Below are 19872 nucleotides of genomic sequence, written 5' to 3' on the forward strand. Positions count from 1 at the left end.
CAGTCTGTGCCTTAGCAGCCCTCTCATGATTCCTGCTCATGCTGACGAACCACCGCTCTAGGGTGGGGCTGTGAGAAGCAGGTTCCCAGACCGACTCCTGAGAGAACTCAGTGGTCTGGCCTCCGTGGGGCGTGGACTCCCAGTGGCCCATGACCACACTTGAGAAATACTACTTGCGAGTTTACCCTTGCTCCCTTGGGCATTTCAAACTTGTAAGGGCCTTGACATCTCTCAAGTACCACCAGTGGCCTGATGCTCTTGTGGGAAGCCTGCTGCAGAGACTCCTAGGCCCTCGGTGGCAAAACACGTGGCTGCCTTCCAATCATAATTAGTTGGGACGTGTTTTCTTTAAAGTCAGTAAGTACTCTGGTTAGGAATACGCTTTTCAGAAGTACTGACCTGAGTTTGACTCAGAAGCAGACACATCCACATTTCTTCCGTGTGGTTCTTCCCCTGGTATAACTTCCACGCCTCTCTGTTTTGTAGGTTTTATCATCAGCCCGTGCTGAGGTGGTCCTCTCAGCCCCAGACCGCTCACGACCACGCCTACTGGAGAAGAAAAGGACAGGAGGTCGGTGGCTTGCTGGGGCCAAGGGCCCGAGAAGACCCAGAGGTCAGAGGGATGGCCCAAGCCCACAGTCTGCCCGTTCACATGAGGGAGGGCCCATGGGAAGTTGGAGGAAGGACAGAGAACGTGATGAAGAAGGCAGTTTGGGAAGAAGAGCTGAGAATGGCAGGACCTGCCAAGTGGCAGAATATAAGCCTGGAGAGCTGGAACCAGCCAAGGAAATTAGGGAGGCAAATGTCTGATGGTGATGGGGAGAGACTGTTTCAAGATCTGTACCCATTCGTGCAAGGAGAACATGTGCTGAATTCCCAAAGCAAAGGGAAATCCCAGTCATTGCCCAGGGTTCTTTCCCCCGAGGGCCTGAGTTGCATGGAAATTCCCATTCCATTAAATGACGGACATTTTCCAGGTGTTCCTAAAATGCCATTTTATCCCCCAAATTGTGCGCCCAATTTGGAATCCAAAAGGAACCCCGAGAAGGGGGGTTCCTCGGTCCCTTTCCCCCGGCCTAAGTTTGGGAGACCCCTCAAGCCTCCACCTTACGACTCCCACCAACACTCCAGGGCGGGCGTGGACACGGCCAGTGACTCTCTGGACAGTCAGCAGGTGGACTTGTGCGTCTCCTACTTGACCAAATCCAGCGAGCCCCGGCTGGAGCTGTGCGCGCCCGACTCTAGTTTGGAGCCTCCCGTGTACGTGCCTCCGCCATCGTACAGGTCGCCGCCCCAGCACATCGCAAACCCCTACGTGGAGGACACAGTGCCTGGGCCCGTGTGTGGTCCCCGTCAGCAGCAGCATCCGTTGGAGCCGGCCGGTCCCCCTGGCACCGGGAATGAGTATGGTGCAAGCCCACACTCTCCTCGCGGGGTCCCTCAGCAGCCCCGGCCGACCACCGCGTACGACGGCTCCGTTCTGTATATTCCCTTTGACGACCCACGGATACGGCATTTTAAACTGGCCCGCCCCCGGGGTTTCTGTCAAGAAACAAGAGCCAACGAGAAGTCCTACAACTCTAGTCCCAGCACTGCCCCGGCCCCCGCTCATGGAAACGGTCAACAAGATGGTGCCGTTTTGAGCCCACAGAGTGTGAGAACCTCGCCGGGGGGTGTGAGCAGCCCGGCCACTGCCGATCCCAGTCCCTGGTGGCTGTGGGACCAGCTCCCCAGGGATGCGGAAAATGGCGCTCCTGACCAAAGAGCCCACGGCGCCGTGGGGGGACAGTGGCCCGCCCTGGACGGCGGCCAGGGTGGGCACACAGAAGGCCTCGTCTCCCCCCCAAGCCCGCAGGGCGAGAGTACCTGTGAAACTCGAACCAAGCTCAAGAAGTTCGAAACTGGGATTCGGACCAAGAAAAGTTCAAAGAAGAAAATGAACGAGACAATATTTTGTTTGGTTTCCATCCCAGTTAAATCAGAATCACATCTGCCAGATATAGATACGAACAACAATGACTTAAAACAGGGCACTGATAAAAGGAATGGGCTTGATAAGAGCGCAGCTTTGCAGGAACAAAGTCTGCTGAGCATGTCTTCCACCGACCTGGAGCTGCAGGCACTCACAGGAAGCATGGTGGGGAGAACAGAGTTCCAGAAACAAGATCTGGGGGAACCAGAAGAAGGCAAACAAACAAATGACCTCAGATTCATTCACCCTGCACAACACAGAGAGCTCAAGTATTCTGGCTCGTGGCCAGGGCACCAGTACAGAGATCAGCAAACCCAAACCACTTTTGCAGAGGAGTCCAGAAGCGCGCTGCCCCTCCCCGGTCAGAAGCCGGGAGGCTCACCAAAAGCAGTGCTGACTCCAAAATACTCAGACCCCCTCGTCTCTGAGGCTCACGCGCCCACGGAGTTAGCTCCCGGCGACCGAAACCAGAGGCCAAGTGCTCATCACCTGAAAGGCCAAATGTCCCTCAGCCCCTCCAGCAACAGTGCTTTCTCAAGGACTTCCTCCTGCGTAAGCCAGGCACCTGTTTCAAAAGCCGGGCCCAGTCAGGCCTGCGCCGAGGGCCGTGGCCGCAGAGCCAGCCCCGTGCCCCGGGGCGACGTGGTGAAGGGGGAGACCACCGGCCCCTGCAACAGCAAACAGCTGTTTGGTCAGTTTCTCCTGAAGCCAGTTAGCCGCCGTCCCTGGGATTTGATTAGCCAGCTAGAGAGTTTTAACAAGGAGCTTCAGGAAGAGGAAGAGAGCAGTCCTAGCGGCAGCGACAGCAGCAGCGAGGACAGTGACACAGAGTGGCAGCCCGAAGGCAGTGCTGAGGCCACGGGCAAGCACTGGGGCTGCGGGGGAGACGGCCAGGCGTGGAGGGTTGAGGAGCCCGGGGCCAGGCCGGGAAGAGCCAAGAGTAAGTCCGAAAGCTGGAGCGAGGGGCAGAAGCCTGGCTGGCCTGGCCCCCGTGCTCAGTGCCCGGGCCCCGCGGAGGTGGAAGGAGGCCGGGGGGCGGCGGTGGCGGCACACGGAGGCCTGATCGCCGACGAGGGAAACCAGGAGGTGGAGCGCACCCTGAACACCGAGCCAGCCGTCAGCCCAGGTCCTGTGAAGAGAGCGGCTTCCTCCAGGTCAGGTGACACAAAACCAGTGCCCTTGTCGGATCCAGCCTCGCTGAGGCAGCCCCCGGGAAGCCAGGCACTGCCCCGTGTTCCCGTTTCTGCCGAGCTGAGCCCAGCGACCCCTCGGAAGGCCGGTGGCGAGGACGGGAGGAGCCCGCCGGTCCCGCTCGCTCTCGCCAGCAAACCTCGAGGGCTCTCGGCGCCGGACTTGAGGTCTGTGGGACTGACGCGGGCACAGGAGCAGAGCGCCGGGAAGTCAGATGCGTCTTCAGGTGAAGCCAGTGCAATAGAAATCCCCCCAAATGAGTCCCTTCAAGCAAGGGCTGCGAGGATCCTGGGCATCGAGGTGGCCGTGGAGTCCCTGCTGCCAGGCACCAGGAGAACGGGACAGGACCAGCACCCCGAGCCTGACAGAGGTGGCCGCGGGCCGGAGGCCCCCAGGGAGGAGCCTGGGTCCGGTTCACAGCTGGATGACCCCGCAGCGTCCCCTGACGCCTTTTACGGCAGGAGAAAGTGCGGCTGGACCCAAAGCCCTCTCTTTGTAGGGGAAAGGGACAGCGCCCGTCGCGCTGCCCCGGCTGCTGAGCCCTCGGGTGTGGACGGGACTGTCCCCAGCAAGGCCCCCAGCCCCGAGCCTCAGTACAGTCCCCAAGAGTCCAGGTCCTTCAGTCCCAAGGACATGGGGACGAAACCACCCTTCAAGTCCACCCTGTTCCATTTTATAGAAAGGACCCCAAATATGCCAGGCTCAGAAAAGAGGCTCAGAAGCACTTCCAAAGTGATTGAAAGTTTACAAGAGAAACTGGCTTCGCCCCCTAGGAGAGCAGACCCCGGCCGCTTGATGAGGATGAAGGAGGTGAGCTCTGTGTCCCGGATGAGGCTCCTGACCTCCCGGAGCGCTGACTCCACGGAGGAAGCCGAGGAACCGAAGGCCGAGAGGGACCCCGGGATGCAGCCCGGAGGCCCGGTGTCTCTGAACGCCGGGGACCTGGCTCGGAAGGCCGGGCTTCCGCTCGTGGTCTCCAAGGGCGCCCTCCCGCCGGAAGAAGACGGTCGTCCAACGGCACACGGGGAGAAGAAGACCGTCCATCAGGATTTCTGGTGCCCAGGTGAGGAGTCAGTGTGCAGGCAGGCGTTACAGAGTATTAGTGTGGTGCTCTGAGCGTGTAACACCAGGCTGGTGGATGATGCCAGTCCTGCACTGGTAAAGCTGATACTGTGCATTGTTGCCCCGAAAGATTCTCCATTGTCCAAAGAATTATCCGGAGGCTTTCCTTAAAAATCAAGATCCGGTAGTGTATCGTAAATGGTTGTATATTTACGGAAATTCCTTATGCAAGCAGCTATATCTAGGTATCTATACAGACATAGTTTGGGCCCCGTACCGTGCAGAGGTAAATCAGTAAAGTACTCGAACTGTGATGCTGTACCGCAATGAATCTTGTAGGAGGCGACAGTGTGTGCTCTGCACCCTCCCCGAAAACAAGCGCTCCCCCCAGACCCCCCACATGCTCTTTGTACCAACCTAATCATATGATTAAGTAAACTACGCAGCTCAGGATGCTGTCTTACATTGTACTTTCCAAAATCCTTTGACCCTCATTTCATGTTTTTGCTACCGGCCATTTATGAAACTTTAAAAAGCTTTAGTAAACAAAAGGAGCAGTTTGCACTGTGTCAACACCCTAAACAGGGGGGCTCTGTCGGTTAAGTGTCCGACTTCGGCTCACATGATGATCTCACGGTTCGTGGGTTCAAGGCCCACGTCGGACTCTCTGCCGTCAGCACAGAGCCACTTCGGATCCTCTGTCTCCCTCTGTCTCTACCCTTCCCCTTTTCACGTTCTCTCTCTCCAAATAATTAAATACTAAAAAAAAAAGTTCACCCACCAGCCATGTCCCATAAGGTCCCCTATGGTCTTATGCACTAAAGCCCAGGACAGAGAACTTAGGCAGCAGGGCCTGGCACACCTCTGGGCCCTCTCCCTTCTGTCCCCTTCACACCTTCAGAGCTGCTCTGGTTCAAACCACAAGGCGGGTTCCCAGTGGTGGCAACGGGGATTTTCCCCAAACACAGTCTCAGCCTCAGCTCTGACACAAACAGGGATCTCTGTTTCTGGCGTTTTCTTCAGGGCTGGGGAATTATCGATTATGTATCCTAGAACTGATTCGAAGAAGAGTTGTACATGTCAGAAGGCCCACATGCAAACCACAGACAGAAGAGACCATGAATCATTCACACCTTTTTTTTTTTTTTAATTTTTTTTTTTTTTTCCAACGTTTATTTATTTTTTTGGGACAGAGAGAGACAGAGCATGAACGGGGGAGGGGCAGAGAGAGAGGGAGACACAGAATGGGAAACAGGCTCCAGGCTCTGAGCCATCAGCCCAGAGCCCCACGCGGGGCTCGAACTCACGGACCGCGAGATCGTGACCTGGCTGAAGTCGGACGCTTAACCGACTGCGCCACCCAGGCGCCCCAACATTCACACCTTTTTACAGCGAGGCGAATCCGTTCCCTTGTGTGCGGGACAGCAGGGACCCTGGGTCCCAGGCCCACCTCCGGAGCCCAGCCCTCTAGTCTTCCTGAACACCCCCTTTCTCTGCTTCCTGTGGTGAAATCCAAGGATTTAAAAGTCAGTGGACAAGCTCGCTTGTTTTCAGCTAGAAAAATCCAGAATTTTTGTTTCATGAAACGCCTACTTGGCACTTTAAAAATTTTCCCACAAATGCAGTATGATTCTTAGGAGTGTTAGATGGTGTTGCTTGGTTCCTTATACAAAATACATTATTGAAACAAGCCATTTGTCGGGGCTCTGTCAGATCATCTGACTTAACAAAGTTGGTCTTTTCTGAGAAAGAGAATACTAGGATGTGGAACCGTTGCCATAAGGGCGGAAAAAGCGTTACATGGCCCGTGGTTTAAGCTGTTGGGATTTATTAGGTTTCTCCTCCTCTCTTGGTCCCCCCGCCCCCACCTCCCCAAATATGCCCACTTGCTTTTCAGTACGAGTTAAAATGAGTTTCTGTATCAGTCCTGTCTCATCCTGAGAATTGTAAGAATTTTAAAATAAGACAAATCCAGGGCGCCTGGGTGGCTCAGTGGGTTAAGCGTCCGACTCTTGATTTCGGCTCAGGTCATGATCTCATAGTTCGTGAGATCGAGCCCCACATCAGGCTCTGCACTGACATCATGGAGCCTGCTTGGGATTCTCTATCTCCCCTCCCCCCACTATCTCTCTCTCTCTCTCTCTCTGCCCCTTCTCTGCTCATATGTTCTCTCTCTCTTTCTCAAAATAAATAAACATTTTTAAAAAATAAAATAAGACAAATCCTGCTATAATAAAACACCAGGGTGTAAAGATTTCTATGTCTCAGTCCATGGGCACATATTCTGGGCAGTATTTTGTAACACAGAAGTTTTAGTTCAGTCAAGTACCCCTCAATTTTTAGCGTTATCCCTTGGCACGTGAGTGAAGTTGGACAGGTATCTGAAAACATGTAGATCGTGCCAATTTTAGTGTTAGCTAGCCATCTAAAACACCTCTTCCATGACCTTATTTTTTTTTAACCATAGTGACTAACAAGTAGAATTTTTTTTCCTCCTCTCCACCTGATGCATTTGTTAATAAATAATGAAATGACCCAAAATCTAAAGGCAGAGAGATACTCATGATGCCACACAGCTACCGGTGGCATTCTTAAGCAATTGCATAGCAGGACACCCCGAAGGACGGTTTCATACACACATAGGGGCTCGGGTGAACCTCCGTCAGTCCTTCATGGCATGGTCACCAGGCCTACACAAAATCAATCATCTGGAGAGGAATGTGGATTGTGTGACTGAGATAGTCAAACTCTGAGATACGTTCACTTTTCCACTCGTCGTTTTACAAGTTAGAGTAAAGCCTTACTGCGTTTTCACAGATGGACTTCTTGGACTTTGTTTTCCTTTTGATACATTTTATCATTTTATGCGCAAGAATCGTCTCCGCCCCCACCCCTCCCCTGCCCCCCTCAGCCCAGTGTGCAGGAACCACTTCACTGCTCCTGAATTCACAGCCCACTTAGATTCGGATTTTGTTCTGGAATTTTAAAATAAAACTATAGTGTGAGTATCTGTAACCTCCTCCCGCCCCCGCCAACCTACACACATGCACACACCCTTCTAGAACTTAATGATCTGTGTTGTGATGGAGCGCCTACTGTATCATAAAGTATCTTCACGCTCCTGAAAGACAGTCCTTTCAGCTGACATCTTTTTAGTGGTCTTTTGGGGCTCTGGCCAAGAAGTCAGCACCTCAAAACTAACTCAGGTGACAGCAGTCCATCCCTTCTGGGTGGATTGTGTTCCAATTTGGAAGTGTAATCCCAGGCACTGGCAGTGCTCAGAATGTGCTGGCTTTATCAGCTTTGGTGGCACACTCCATCCGTATGGGTGCGGGAGGGAACAAGGAGAGACCAGCCAGGGAGGGTGTGATGGAGCCGTCTGTCGGAAGGCTGGATGTCAGCACGATGTCAAGGGCAGTAGCCCTCGAGGGTGTTAATACACAAAATATCCACAAGGGTTGGGCCTTACTGAATTGTCTTCACCTGAAATATTGCCCACCAGAACCAGGATTCTAACTACTCGGTAACCTGTCTGTCTTCTAGACCTGCTAGCTCCTTATTACATGTGGGTCCTTGAGCGTTTGAAATGTGGCTCATCCGAACTGAGATGTGCTGTACCTGTAAAATACATGCCAGAGTTCAGAGACTTAGCAGATAGAAAAGTTTAAATTTCTCAACAATTCTTATGTTGATTACCTGTTGAAATGATCGTGTTTTTGATAGATTTGGTGAAATGGGATATATTATTAAAATCAATTTCACCTGTTTCCTTCCATTTGCCTTAACACAGCTTGTAGAAAATTTTAAGTAATGTTATGTGGCTTACGTTATATTTTTATTGGACCTACATGCTCCACGATCTGAAGAAGGAGCCCATTGTTCTCCAGAGTTCTAGCCCCAGTTCCCTGGCTCCAGGCCCTTAGCTTCATCAGTGGGGCTCGGGGGTACACGCACAGTCTGTGGAGGTGTCTCCCGGTGCCTGGCCCGAGGTGAGCTGCTCAGTGCCCACTGTCTGTGTACCTCAAGGCTCAGTGGATGCTCAGCCTCCTGGCCTGTCACCAGCTGAAAGCGTGCCCTTCCTACCGTGTCATCCATGAGTGACCGCTCTCCTCATTCTCAGTGGAGAAGAAGATATCTTTGCTCAGAGGAGGCCCCCCATTCAGAAGCAGCCCCACTCAGAGGCTGACTGAGCACAGAAGTGTAGCGCTCAGCTGTTCACATCCTGTGTCGTCACACTGGGCGTCGTTCAGCGTAACATGTCAGAAGGCAGCCGACCCACCTGGACTCCACTTGCTTTCAGCCCAGTGGTGCGGTAAATCACGTTCGAGGAGGAGCAGACTGCTCTTCCTAAACGCAGACGCTTTGTCCTATCTGGCTTGTGATGTCGGGCTCAAAGCGCCGTAGGCACGCTCTTAGCGTCACGGTTGTCTTACGTGCGCTAAACATACGGTGGCTATGCCGAGAAGGTGTGAGGAGACGTGGTAGCACATTTTGTGGCTAGAAAAATTGGGATGTACGTGGCCTTCGTGATGTACAGGGGTCCAGATGGGTTTGGGAAGAGATCGTTCTGCCACCGTTTTTATAACCGTCAAATTGTACCAATCCTCCTAGATTTCCTAAGCGTTTTCTCTTAAAAAGTCAGGACACCTTTGAGCTTCTGTGGCAGGAAATTCTGGCCGTAGGAGGCACACGTGTGGCCTTGGGGCTTATGTGGGTCCTGGAGGACTGTGAATTCCGGGGTGGTCAGATCAAAATCACCCAGCTGTAGGACTAATGGCAGCTTCGGACCATCGTTCTGTATGGCGGCCCATTTTGGAAACGCAGCTCACTCGGGCCCAGGCTGGGATTTTCCAGTTGTGGGCTGTAGAACGGGTCAGTGTGGTGGCCCAGGCTCCTACACCCCTATGCGTGGGAAAGGCCTAGGAGAGTGTGAACAGGCCTGTGTCCAGGCCTGGGCCTGTCTGCTGGCTGATGGCGGCCGGAGACAAGAGGCCTCTCATTGCTGGCCAAGCAGTCAAGATTTCAGGGTCCTCAAGCCTTCCAGGGACAGCATTTGATCACAAAGATGCATTTTTTAAAGCAAGATTTCAGTGGAGTTGTAATTTATAAGAAACAAAAACAAAACAAACAAGCAAACAAAATCCTTGGTATCAGCCAAGCATGCCTTTGCTGGTTTATGTGTTGTATTTAAAGTTAATGTTCCACTGTGGACAACAGGAAAAGATTATCAGAAATTAAGCAACTAACATTTTTCTATCTATGATTAGGTAATGATCATACATGTCCTTTTAAAATAGCCTTTGTAAGAATTTTTTGATTTTTTAGTTTTAGAGAGAGAGCTCGTGCTGGCTGGGGAGAGGGGCGGGGAGATAGAGAGAGAGAGAGATAAAGGAAAGAAAAAGAAAAGAAAAGAGAAAAGAAGAAAAGAAAAAAAAAAAAGAAAAGAAAAAAGGAAAGAAAAGAGAAAAGAGAAAAGAAAAGATCCCAGGCAGAGATCGTGACCTCAGTTGAAATCAAGAGTCTGACGCTCAGGACTGAGCCACCCAGGCGCCCCAAAACAGCCTTTTGGTGATAAGGTTTTTTTGCCTCTCAGCGAAAATAATATTGTTTAATTTTTTTTTTTCAACGTTTATTTTATTTATTTTTGGGACAGAGAGAGACAGAGCATGAATGGGGGAGGGGCAGAGAGAGAGGGAGACACAGAATCGGAAACAGGCTCCAGGCTCTGAGCCATCAGCCCAGAGCCCGACGCGGGGCTCGAACTCACGGACCGCGAGATCGTGACCTGGCTGAAGTCAGACGCTTAACCGACTGCGCCACCCAGGTGCCCCAAAAATAATATTGTTTAAATGTTGAAGCATTAACTCTACACTTGTGGATTTTGCTCCCTAAACATACTTATTTATGGTCTGAGGATTAAACCAAAACACGCAAATTGAATATACTACTAATTTTTTTCTTTTTTTTTTTTTTTCTTTTATACAGATTCATACGACCCTAGCAGAGTGGAGAGGGTGTGAGGAGACGCCAGTTGAGCACGGGACCGCCAGAGTTTACTAACTGAGTGTTCTCTCGTTTAGCCCGACATGCCCGCGTGTAAGCTGGAGACTACTGGCCCTTCGTGTACCGTAACATCCTTTACCACTGCCACCGAGAACTTCGTCATCCCCACGGAATCGCTGTGTGGAAATAAAGCATTAGTCCGTTGAAACCATCTGTTTTTATAATATAAAGAGTGAATGCCTGTATTTGGAAGGGAGTCACATAAACTCTCCTTCATGACGGGTTTCGCCAAGCTGGTAGATAGTTTGGTGTTAATCTGGTTCTATGTGAAAATTCAAACGTGAATGATTTTAAAAGGACTGTGAATGTCGTAAATTCCCCTCTGCGTCTCCACGGCCTGTGGTCCGCACTTGCGTTAAGGAGTTTGGGACGTGGGCCAACTGCCCAGCGTCCCGGAGCTTTGAGTTTAGGGGAGACGTGATGAATACATCTGACCCATTTCTAAGCAATTTGGCCTTCTGCTGCTGCAAGTAACTCTGTTTATAAGTAGCTTGCCATCAGAGGATAAGAGCGATACCTTTTAAGTTTCTAAAAGATTAAAACTTGTACCATAATGTACTCAGAGTATTATTTATCTGGCAGTGAAATCCTTCGATCACTCGCAAACATGCCACTGTCTGCTTTGCACTCCGTACTATTTTTATGTTCTGTATGGATGTTTAGAAATCCTTTATATGAGAAATGACTGCTGGTTTAAAATAGACCATTTTAACAAAGTAACTCTATTTCTTTTTACAAAAATGCTATTTTTCTATGATGTAAACAATTGTGAGGTGGCAGATTTTTAAGGAAGTATTATTTTATTTAAGAGTCTGTATCCCTTTGTGTGAGAGGAGCCCCCAAAAGGGCTCGGATTTTGCTTTAAAGCACACGTCCCTTGCCCACTCACACCTCAGCCACTTTTATTTTGTCTTAGAGATGTCACTATAGACAGTTTACAGGGTTAATAAACTTTTCACGAAGATGCTTTTGCAAATGTAGCTGTAAGGTTATATTTGAAAATAACCCTCTTAAAACCAGCCAACATCCTTACAACTATTTTTGCTGCCATATCCTCTAGGATTACCAAAAAAACATGGTTTCATCTTGATAGGTCCCAGGATCAACCGTGGGACCAAACTTTCCTCCCCCTTCCCCCTGCCCCTCTATGAAATATGTATTTTTATCTGGGATGGTCCTTAATTATTAGTCTCGGCATATTTTTTAAAAGTGCTAAGGACATTATATATATGCCATCACTGAAGTATTACAAGGCCTATGCATTCTGCTGTGTTTACCGTTGCAGTAACGTGCACAGAGTTAATGGGTCTTCATGCTTCTGCCCCTCCTTTCTAAGTAAGGTGTTCTCGTTAGCAAACACTTCCTGAATGGGTTCTTGTCGCCTTCCTTCCTCCTTCCCTTTCCTGTCCTTCCTTCCCCCTCTCTTTCTCTCTCTCTCTCTCTCTTTTTTTTTTTTTTTTTTTTTGAGAAACCACCTTATCTATTTTTAGACATTTCAAATTCCTAAAATGTGAACTGTTGGGTGGTCTGCAATTTGGCCCGAAAACACCTCCGACCGGGCTTTCATGGCCCGTTTTTATCTGTACCATCTGATCTGATTTCCTAAGAACTTCATGCATTTGGACTGTAATAAACAATACAGAACCGAAGTCGTCCTGAGCAGTCGTCTCAAATACGCTTCTCTGCAGTCTTGGTCCTTACCCATTACCCCGAGTCTTCTACTTCCTTCCAGATTTTGGCTCTTGTGAAAAGTTGTCGTGGGCTCTTGCTTTCCCCGCAAAGGACATGGGCCAAGTCTCCGCATTAGGAGTGGCAGAAACTTCTTCCCGGGAAAAGTTTTAATGGGGAAGAGGTCAGTTACTCTGTTACAGTTGGTGAATCGCTCAAGTCATCTGAGAACTAATTGAGGGGGGCCACAGGGAGGTCTTTGTGGGGGGTTCTCCCCTCTGCATTGCAGATGGAAGAAGGTATACGTGTATATATATACGTCCACATATAGGCACATACATATATCCATATGTATTCACTCTGCTCTGACTTCCTCCTAAATTTGCTGATCCCATCTAAAAACTTCTTGTAATCAAAATAATTTGAGATTTAGCTGACTCCTCAAGAGAAAGAAAAGGATCCTGAAGAGAAAAAATTATAGTAACCTATGTAGATCACAAAGCAAAATTTCTTTCAGTTTCTATTTGAAATTGTATCATCTTTCTGGAACCATTCTGAATTTAGCCACAATTATCAATATTTATACTTTGAACCTTAATTTCTGGATTCCAGCCTGTATATAAATCTTTGGTGTGTGGCGAGGAGGATAACTTTGACAATTTGACTTTTAAACTTGCATATTCTGAAGTAAAACATTATCTAATCCAAAATAGCTTTCCTGGAAGTTTTGAACTTAATGCTGATTATTCTCTTATTATTACTGTTTCTCATACATATATAACTCTCCATTATTATTTGTGGCTGGAAAAAACAAGTGTTCCTATTTTGTGTTTGTCATTGTTTTCTCGCACGGATGCTAACTGGTCGTGTCTCGTACTTTGGGGCTTATAAAATTAAAAGCTATAATTTTGACCATTTGGACTAAACGTTACATGCGGCATTGCATATGAAATGTATTTGTCTTTTTTGATGTGCAAAGCAAGGGAAAGAATGTTGGTAATACAGCTCGAGTTCCTTTTTTTAAGACAATTTTCTAAATGATCGAAAACCGAGTATCTTCATTATCCCATTCAACCTTACGTTTCTGCAGACCGCAGAAAACTGCCCGCTAATGGGGCACAGCTCCTGAGTGTGTCTTCAGAATTCTTTTCCATGCCGCTTGGAACATGGAATTCTTTAGAAGTCCCTTAAAACGCATCTAGTCTCCGAGATGCTGGTTTCCTCACTGAAGTCGTAGGTTAAGGTTTGGATCCACGTGCAAATTCGAAGTAGAACTTTTTCTGTTCTGTCGCACTGTTGGTGACGTGTTGTTAACGTGGAGCTCAAATGTGTAATAATGTGGATGGCTCCGGAATCAGACCCTGACCACCTCCTGCAGCCACAGAATGACTTCCTGTGATGGCAGCTCGGGCCTCGGGCTCGCAAGGAGGAAGGGCCAAGCCGATCCGCTGTGGACACAACTGCTTCCCAGCTCTGAGCAGAAACGACTGATGGAAAATCTGATTCAGCCACCATTTCATCCATGACCCCCTCTCCTGCCCCCCCTCCCCGCCCCAGAGATTGTGTTTGTGTGTTTTGGCTATTTTGCTTTGTTTTGTTTTGTTTAAAATGATTAAGCAGTACACAATGAAGTGTCAGGTTAGCAGCTCTTGGAAAGTGACCAGCACAGCAGAACTCCCACCGTCTAAATAACTGAGCTTTAGAGAAACACTCCCAGCTTCCCAAGTTCTTGTGAGCAGTGACTTTTGTGTCTGGACCATTTTCTGCCAGATCCATCTGTGCTTAGGGGACGGAATGAAGGGTGGGAGTGTGTCTCAGGCAGGGCTCGTAGGCCTGGGGGAGTTCTGCGTTTTCTTTTGCTTTTGTTTTTAACAGCAGATTCTGTACATCTGTTTGTAGGAGGAGAGTTGCTACTCAGGACAGGATTTAAGAGACAGATTCCAAGTGACCTTTAAGAGTCTGCGTGGTGGGAGGCCCTTTTCCAGGAGTGGGGGTTGGCCCACTTTGGGACCCACCGAGCGAAGAAGGAGGGGGATGATAAAGAATAACATTAAAGAAAGAACACCCCACCCCCTAGCCTGCACGCTTTGTTTCAAAAAAAAAAAAAAAAAAAGGTTAAGACTACAATTCGGATTGAGACCTCTTAGAAAGGTCGATACGGTCTAGCAATCTGCCCATTGAAACAGTCCTTGGGTTCATCAGCAGTGCGGAGAGGCGGGCGGAGTGCCTGCGGATTCCTGGCTTTGACTTCCGAGAGCCCCTATCGCAGTTGTGTTTGTTATAGAAGACAGGGAGGTCCTGGTTCTGTGGCCTCTGCTCAGTGACTAAAACTTGAACCCGAAGGCAAGTCCAGATTGTCCAACCATTCGTGGCATTGCCTTGACTGGGAGTGAGGAGGAAACACTCCTCATAAGATCACCTGTCCCCTTTTCCATACAGAAGTCAGGTCTGCTGGGGCCTGTGGCTAAGCCGAAGAAGCAAGACATCTCTCTCCTACTACCCTTCACTCCACCCTGTAGCAGGGCCAACATGCGTGACACTCACTGTCACGGAGCAAGAGAGAGACAAGAGCAAGTTCAAGTTGAGAAGCATATGGCAGAAATTAGAAATGAAAACCATATGTCGGAGCCAGGGAGAAAAGCAGTAACCTACGGATTATAAAAATCAATGAATTACTCCCCACTTGGGTCAGCTGAAATTTGAGCCCTCACACTCAGGCCTGTCAGGAATGCTAAGCAGAAGTATCTCAAAAAAAAAGAAAGAAAGAAAGAAAGAAAGAAAGAAAGAAAGAAAGAAAACTCCCGAAACTTGGTGAAAACAAGGCTCTGTAACCCCACAGAAACTTTGTATCTGCTCATCATTTCTTTGGGCACCAATAATAACGTAAGGCAGGTAGAGAGGGTTCCAGGAGAAGACACAACTGGTAATGGCCAATCGCCGGTTGCTGGTCATCGCCCCCAGTTCAGGCAGCACCAGAGGCCTTAAGGTGATGAGGGGTGGAGGTGGGTGAAGAGTAATGCCAGCAGAGCACAGATGAATGTCTCCCAGGAGCTCCTGTATCCGCACAATGTAAAGACTTGCTCTTTCAGGATGGCTGGCCTGCACAGTAGCACACGTATTCCAAATAAACATTTTGCATGAAAGGACCTCTGTCCATTGTCTTTGGCTGTGGGTGCACGTGCCGCCCTGAAAGCCTTTAAGGCTGGTCTTTGGACGGCAGCAGGCTGAACAGGGTGCAGCTCGGGTGGTATCGTAATACAGGGACGGGTGGCCCAAGGGGCTCCGACACCTTTTGGCATTCACCGAGTATCGCCCGGGTGGGTGTTCAAGGTCCTCTTGGATCTCCCGCAAGGACTCGCTGACGCGGTGGAAAAGAGGCCTGTGGTCAATTTGGGGACTAGGTTTGAACTTGGGCTTCATTATGAGCCACATGGTCTTGCACATGTCCCTTCCTGGCTTCTGTTGCCCCATCTGCCCCTCTTATTCCTTGACTATAAGGACCAAACATACAGAGAAGCCCACGTCGTGGGTGTTCAATGAATGGAAAACGGATATAGACCTGGACCTTACGAGGGATGGGGAAAATGTTTGGGAACTTGCAGGTTTTAGAATCCAGGCCTTAGTCCCCTTCTAGGGATTCACTCCTTGTTTTTAGAATCCCAGCTCTGGAAGCACATGCAAAGTCCCAAACTGATGCTCTCAATTTGTTTCCAGTAGACCAGGAAACTTATAAGCTGGTGTTTCTGAGTTTAAAAAGAAATGATTTGGTCCTTCTTTCCAACTTAAGTTCCTTCTTTTTTCCCCTTCGCGTCTGTAGATTTGTCCTCACTCCTTCTGTGTCTCTGCCTGTGTGGGGCTCCATGCTCGAGGGTTCCAGGGCCCTCTCACTAGTCTCTAGACATTTCGGATCATGTTCAAATGCGGGTATGAAATTCTCGGTTGGGTGATGATTGAATCCACATAAGAAAATAAAACTGAAAAAGAAGTCCCTCGTCCAAATTAATGCTGTACGATGAAATACGTAACCTAGGAATCGGGGGACCCATCCCGGGGCCTGGCTCTGCAGTAACTAGCTGCGACTCTGGCCACCTCCCCTACTCTCTCCGGAACACTTCACAAGTAGAGAAAGTGGGATTGGACTAAATTAACTGGTTTCTTCCAACTCTACGATTATACAGTTATTTTTTGGCAAAATTGGAAGTCCATGGGGTCTTTGCCCTGCCAGAAGGGTCCAAGAGTAAAATAACTTGAAAACTACGGCCATACATGACTGAGGACCGGGTCATCGCCGGGGTAGGGAGCCCTGCCATTATTTCTTTCACCAGGGTGGTCCATTTCTCCATTCCAACAACTTATCATACTTCTCTCCGCCTCGCCATAGTCTGGAACCAGCCAAGAGACTGACAATATTGAATTCTCCCAAACATATTTTTCTTATGTTAGAGCAGGGCACTGGGCGTTTATGAGCCTGGCTGGCAGCCCAAGACATTAATCTGCAGTGTCTGTAGAGAGTGCTTTTCTCACAATTTGCCTGCTTGGGGTTCTTTTAAATGCACCGAGGTTTGGAGATGTTTGTGTCTCCCCAGCAAAGTTGGCCTTTCTGCTACTACCCCACGCGTAAATCTTTCCCCAGGTTGTGTTTCGCAGGCTGGAAATGCTGTGTGAGTCACCCCACTGCTCAGCATTTTGGGGACGATGGCTCCAGGGAAAACCGGGGGGCATCGGCGCTCCCAGGTGCAGTGGGCCTCTGGTTTGGCTTCGGCTGGAAGGGAGCGTCTAGCTCTTCTTTGAACAAGAGGAGGTCTGTGCCAGATCACGTGGAGCACCCATTTGCTTCTTCTCTTGGTTACCTCCCTCCGTCCTGTGCGCCCGCTGTGTTAACCGTGGCTGTTTCTCCCCAGCCTGACCCTACTGGTGTTTCCCCAGTTACGATGGCAGGGTCAGCTTGTGGAGACATGAAGTCAAATGTGCGTTCACCCAGAGCCTTTTCTGAGTCCTTAAAATGTTCAACATGGGGATGAGGGGGCGACAAGGAAAGTAACATTGTTGGGTCCCCACTGTGGACCAGGTACGTTGCATGCATTGATTAATCTAATGCGTATCACTTTACAAAAGACAAAAGGGTACAGGGAGGAGACGATAAAAAATTGCAGCCTGCAGCTAGCAGGAGAGGAGAGACTCAAACCTATTTCTATACCCCAAAGTCCATGCTGTTCGTCTTAGCTTGCTGTATCCTGGGAGGATGAGACAAGGATCCTCCAGGTAGGAAATTCAAAAGTCACAGCTTAACGATACTAACTGCATTTGTTAGGATCAGATTCAGCTGCTTACATCAGAGAATTAGAAACAACAGTGGCTTAAATGAGATGGAAGCATATTTCTCTCATGTTTCAAAGGAGTCCAGAGGCAGGTGGTCCGGGACTAGCGTGTCACCCCCATGGCAACGGGGGAGCCAGGCCCCCTGTCCCTTCTGCTCCAGCCTCTTCACACGGTGGCTTCCATCCTCAGGGTAACTTTCTGGTTCGCGGTGGCTACTAGGGTGCCAGCCATCTTGAACGCCTTCCAGGTAGCTGACAGGAGAAAGAATTCTCCTTCCAAACGAGTCACCTTCCTTTATAAGAGACGTCCAGACCATTTGACACCCTTCTGCTTACATTCCATTGGCTGGAACTCAGTCACATGGTCAAGCTAGCTGCAGGGGAGGCTGGGAAATGTGGTTCTTTTTAACCTGGGCACTCTCAAGGGTCTGCATAAAATCAAAGTTCTATTAGTAATCAAGAGAGGAATAATAGTCAATAACTATAGGCAACCACCAAGCAGCCTCTGTGGCATTAAATTACTGACAGGCATTAGCCCCAGGGCGGACAGGTGCCCACCAGCCACAAAACAGAGCAGTCTGTGTGCCTTCCACGTCTCCGTAGAACGTTCGCGACGGAACTCCACAAGCAACACTGAAGATTCTGGCTCATGAAAGATTAAATAGGTTGCTTCAAACGGAGAGTTTTTAATGGTGCCTTTACCCCAAGGAGGGAGCCACCGTGAAGCCAACAGGGCGAGCTGTAGGCAGCCCCCCTGCAGTCCAGCCTTCGGGTCTGACAATGTCCCTTGCTTTCTAGAACATGCACTGTCCGGCGAAGGAAAATGATGTTTCCACGTCAGCGCTGACGAGGAAGCGTGAGGCAAGGTGACCGGCACACAAGGAAGCGGAGATGCCGCATTTGCGGGTTCTGAGGACCACAGACTGTGTCCAGCCGCCTCCAGGCTCCGGTGGCCACTCATCACGCTTTCTGCCCAGAGGCCCCGGGCTGAACTCTGGACTGTCTTCACAGAGGTCCCAACAGTCCTCAGGAGAAAGTCCCCAGGGTAGGTGGGGGAGGGGCAGCTGGTGGGTGAGCCTGCGGTGGAAGGGGGCTGGCGTGGGGACAGCCACCGCGGAGATGGATGAAGCAGCGTCTCCTCCTGCCTCCTCGCTGGAAAGGTCTCGAGAGGGGGGCTTATGCCAGGGCCTTCCTGCCCAAGATGGATGCTTTCAGCCTTAGAAGTCCTGCAGTTGACCACAAGGGAACCGGACCAGAACTCTGAGCAGGTCAGATAGCACGTTTGACAGTAGAATATTCTGCCTCTCCAATTAATTATCTCAGCTGGTAAATGATGCAAGGGAAAGTCCCTGAACCCCCTTCCTGGTCATGGAGATTTGTATTTATAGATGCATCTCTACTGAAGCAGATGTGCCCCAGAACCTTTTTTTTTTTTTTGGCAGACATCATGACTAAAGGCAAAAATGAAACAGGATCCACGAGAAAACATTTAAAGATGTCCAGGGTGTGAGGAAAGGTTGTGACAGGTAGCACTGTTCATGCAGTCTAACAGCATGCTCTGGAATATTCCGAAGGGCGTAGAATACTCTCCCCGGAAGGTCTCCCCAAGAGGAGCAGAAGAGTTGAGCTCCAGTCGGGTGGGCGCGCTATGCTAAACAAGGGAGGAGAGGCTCGGGGAGTCGGGAAAGATGACCACCATATTTTGACAAACCTGGGAGACATGCCATTATTTGGAAGCAAATGCTGTCGGTTAAATGATTAGTTGCCTTTGACTCTAAGTCCATCCCGATTTCAGAGATGTTAAGATGTGAGACAGGGACGTGCCCATGCAGTTGATGAAATGCAGGAACTGACCTTCACTCCCTCTCCCAGTCTGCAGGAACACATCTCTCCCTTGCCGGGGTGCTGCGGGGCTGGTTCTGGAATGACCAGCCTGGATGCCAGGAGCGCCAGGCCGTCCCCACAAGCAGCGGCCCCAGGGCTTCGGCTTGCAAACTTGGGTGTGTATCCTGTTTCCTGGAACTTGTTAAAAGAGAAAAAGAGGCGGATCCAGTGTATCTGGCGTGAAAACTAGGACATTTCTTTTTTAACTAGTAGGCATGTGACTTCCACGTCCGTCGTCCCGTAGACATTTAAGGAAACTCTTCTGGAGACAAGGCCGGAGGGGCACCTGGGAGGCTCAGCCAGTTGAGCCTCTGAGTCTTGATTTCAGCTCAGGTCATGATCCCATGGTCATGGGATTGAGCCCTACACTGGGCTCCATGCTGATGGGCACAGAGCCTGCTTGGGATTCTCTCTTTCTCTCTCCCTCTGCCCCTCCCCTGCTCATTCTCTCTCTCTCTCTCTCTCTCTCTCTCTCTCTCTCACTGCCTCTCTCTCTCTCTCTCAAATAAAAACAAAATTAAAAAATAAATAAAACAAGCCTGGAAGTGTTTTCACCAAGATGTCAACAATTGTTATCTCTGGGGTCGGGATCATGGGTATGGATGTAAGTGTGCATACATCGTTTCACTGTGTTTTCTATAGGAAATCGCTGTTGCATGGACAAAGAGGAAAGAGTTTAAAAAGAGACAGGAGAAAAACCAGCCAGTGAATCGA

General features: G+C 49.6%; 1 protein-coding gene across 4 annotated transcripts in view; it reads left to right on the top strand.

Moving 5' to 3' along the window:
• Nucleotides 1–15102, top strand: part of JCAD (junctional cadherin 5 associated) — an 83444-nt gene extending 68342 nt beyond the window's left edge. For all 4 annotated transcript variants that reach the window (XM_045466523.1, XM_045466522.1, XM_045466525.1 and 1 more), the window contains 2 exons: nucleotides 487–4226; nucleotides 10211–15102. In XM_045466523.1, the coding sequence (XP_045322479.1) occupies nucleotides 487–4226; nucleotides 10211–10245 (3775 nt within the window). In that variant the 3' untranslated portion in view covers nucleotides 10246–15102. The remainder of the gene's footprint in view (nucleotides 1–486; nucleotides 4227–10210) is intronic.
• Nucleotides 15103–19872: the final 4770 nt, after the last annotated feature.

This window comes from Leopardus geoffroyi, chromosome B4 (assembly GCF_018350155.1).
Source record: "Leopardus geoffroyi isolate Oge1 chromosome B4, O.geoffroyi_Oge1_pat1.0, whole genome shotgun sequence".
In the NCBI taxonomy this organism is placed as follows: domain Eukaryota; kingdom Metazoa; phylum Chordata; class Mammalia; order Carnivora; family Felidae; genus Leopardus; species Leopardus geoffroyi.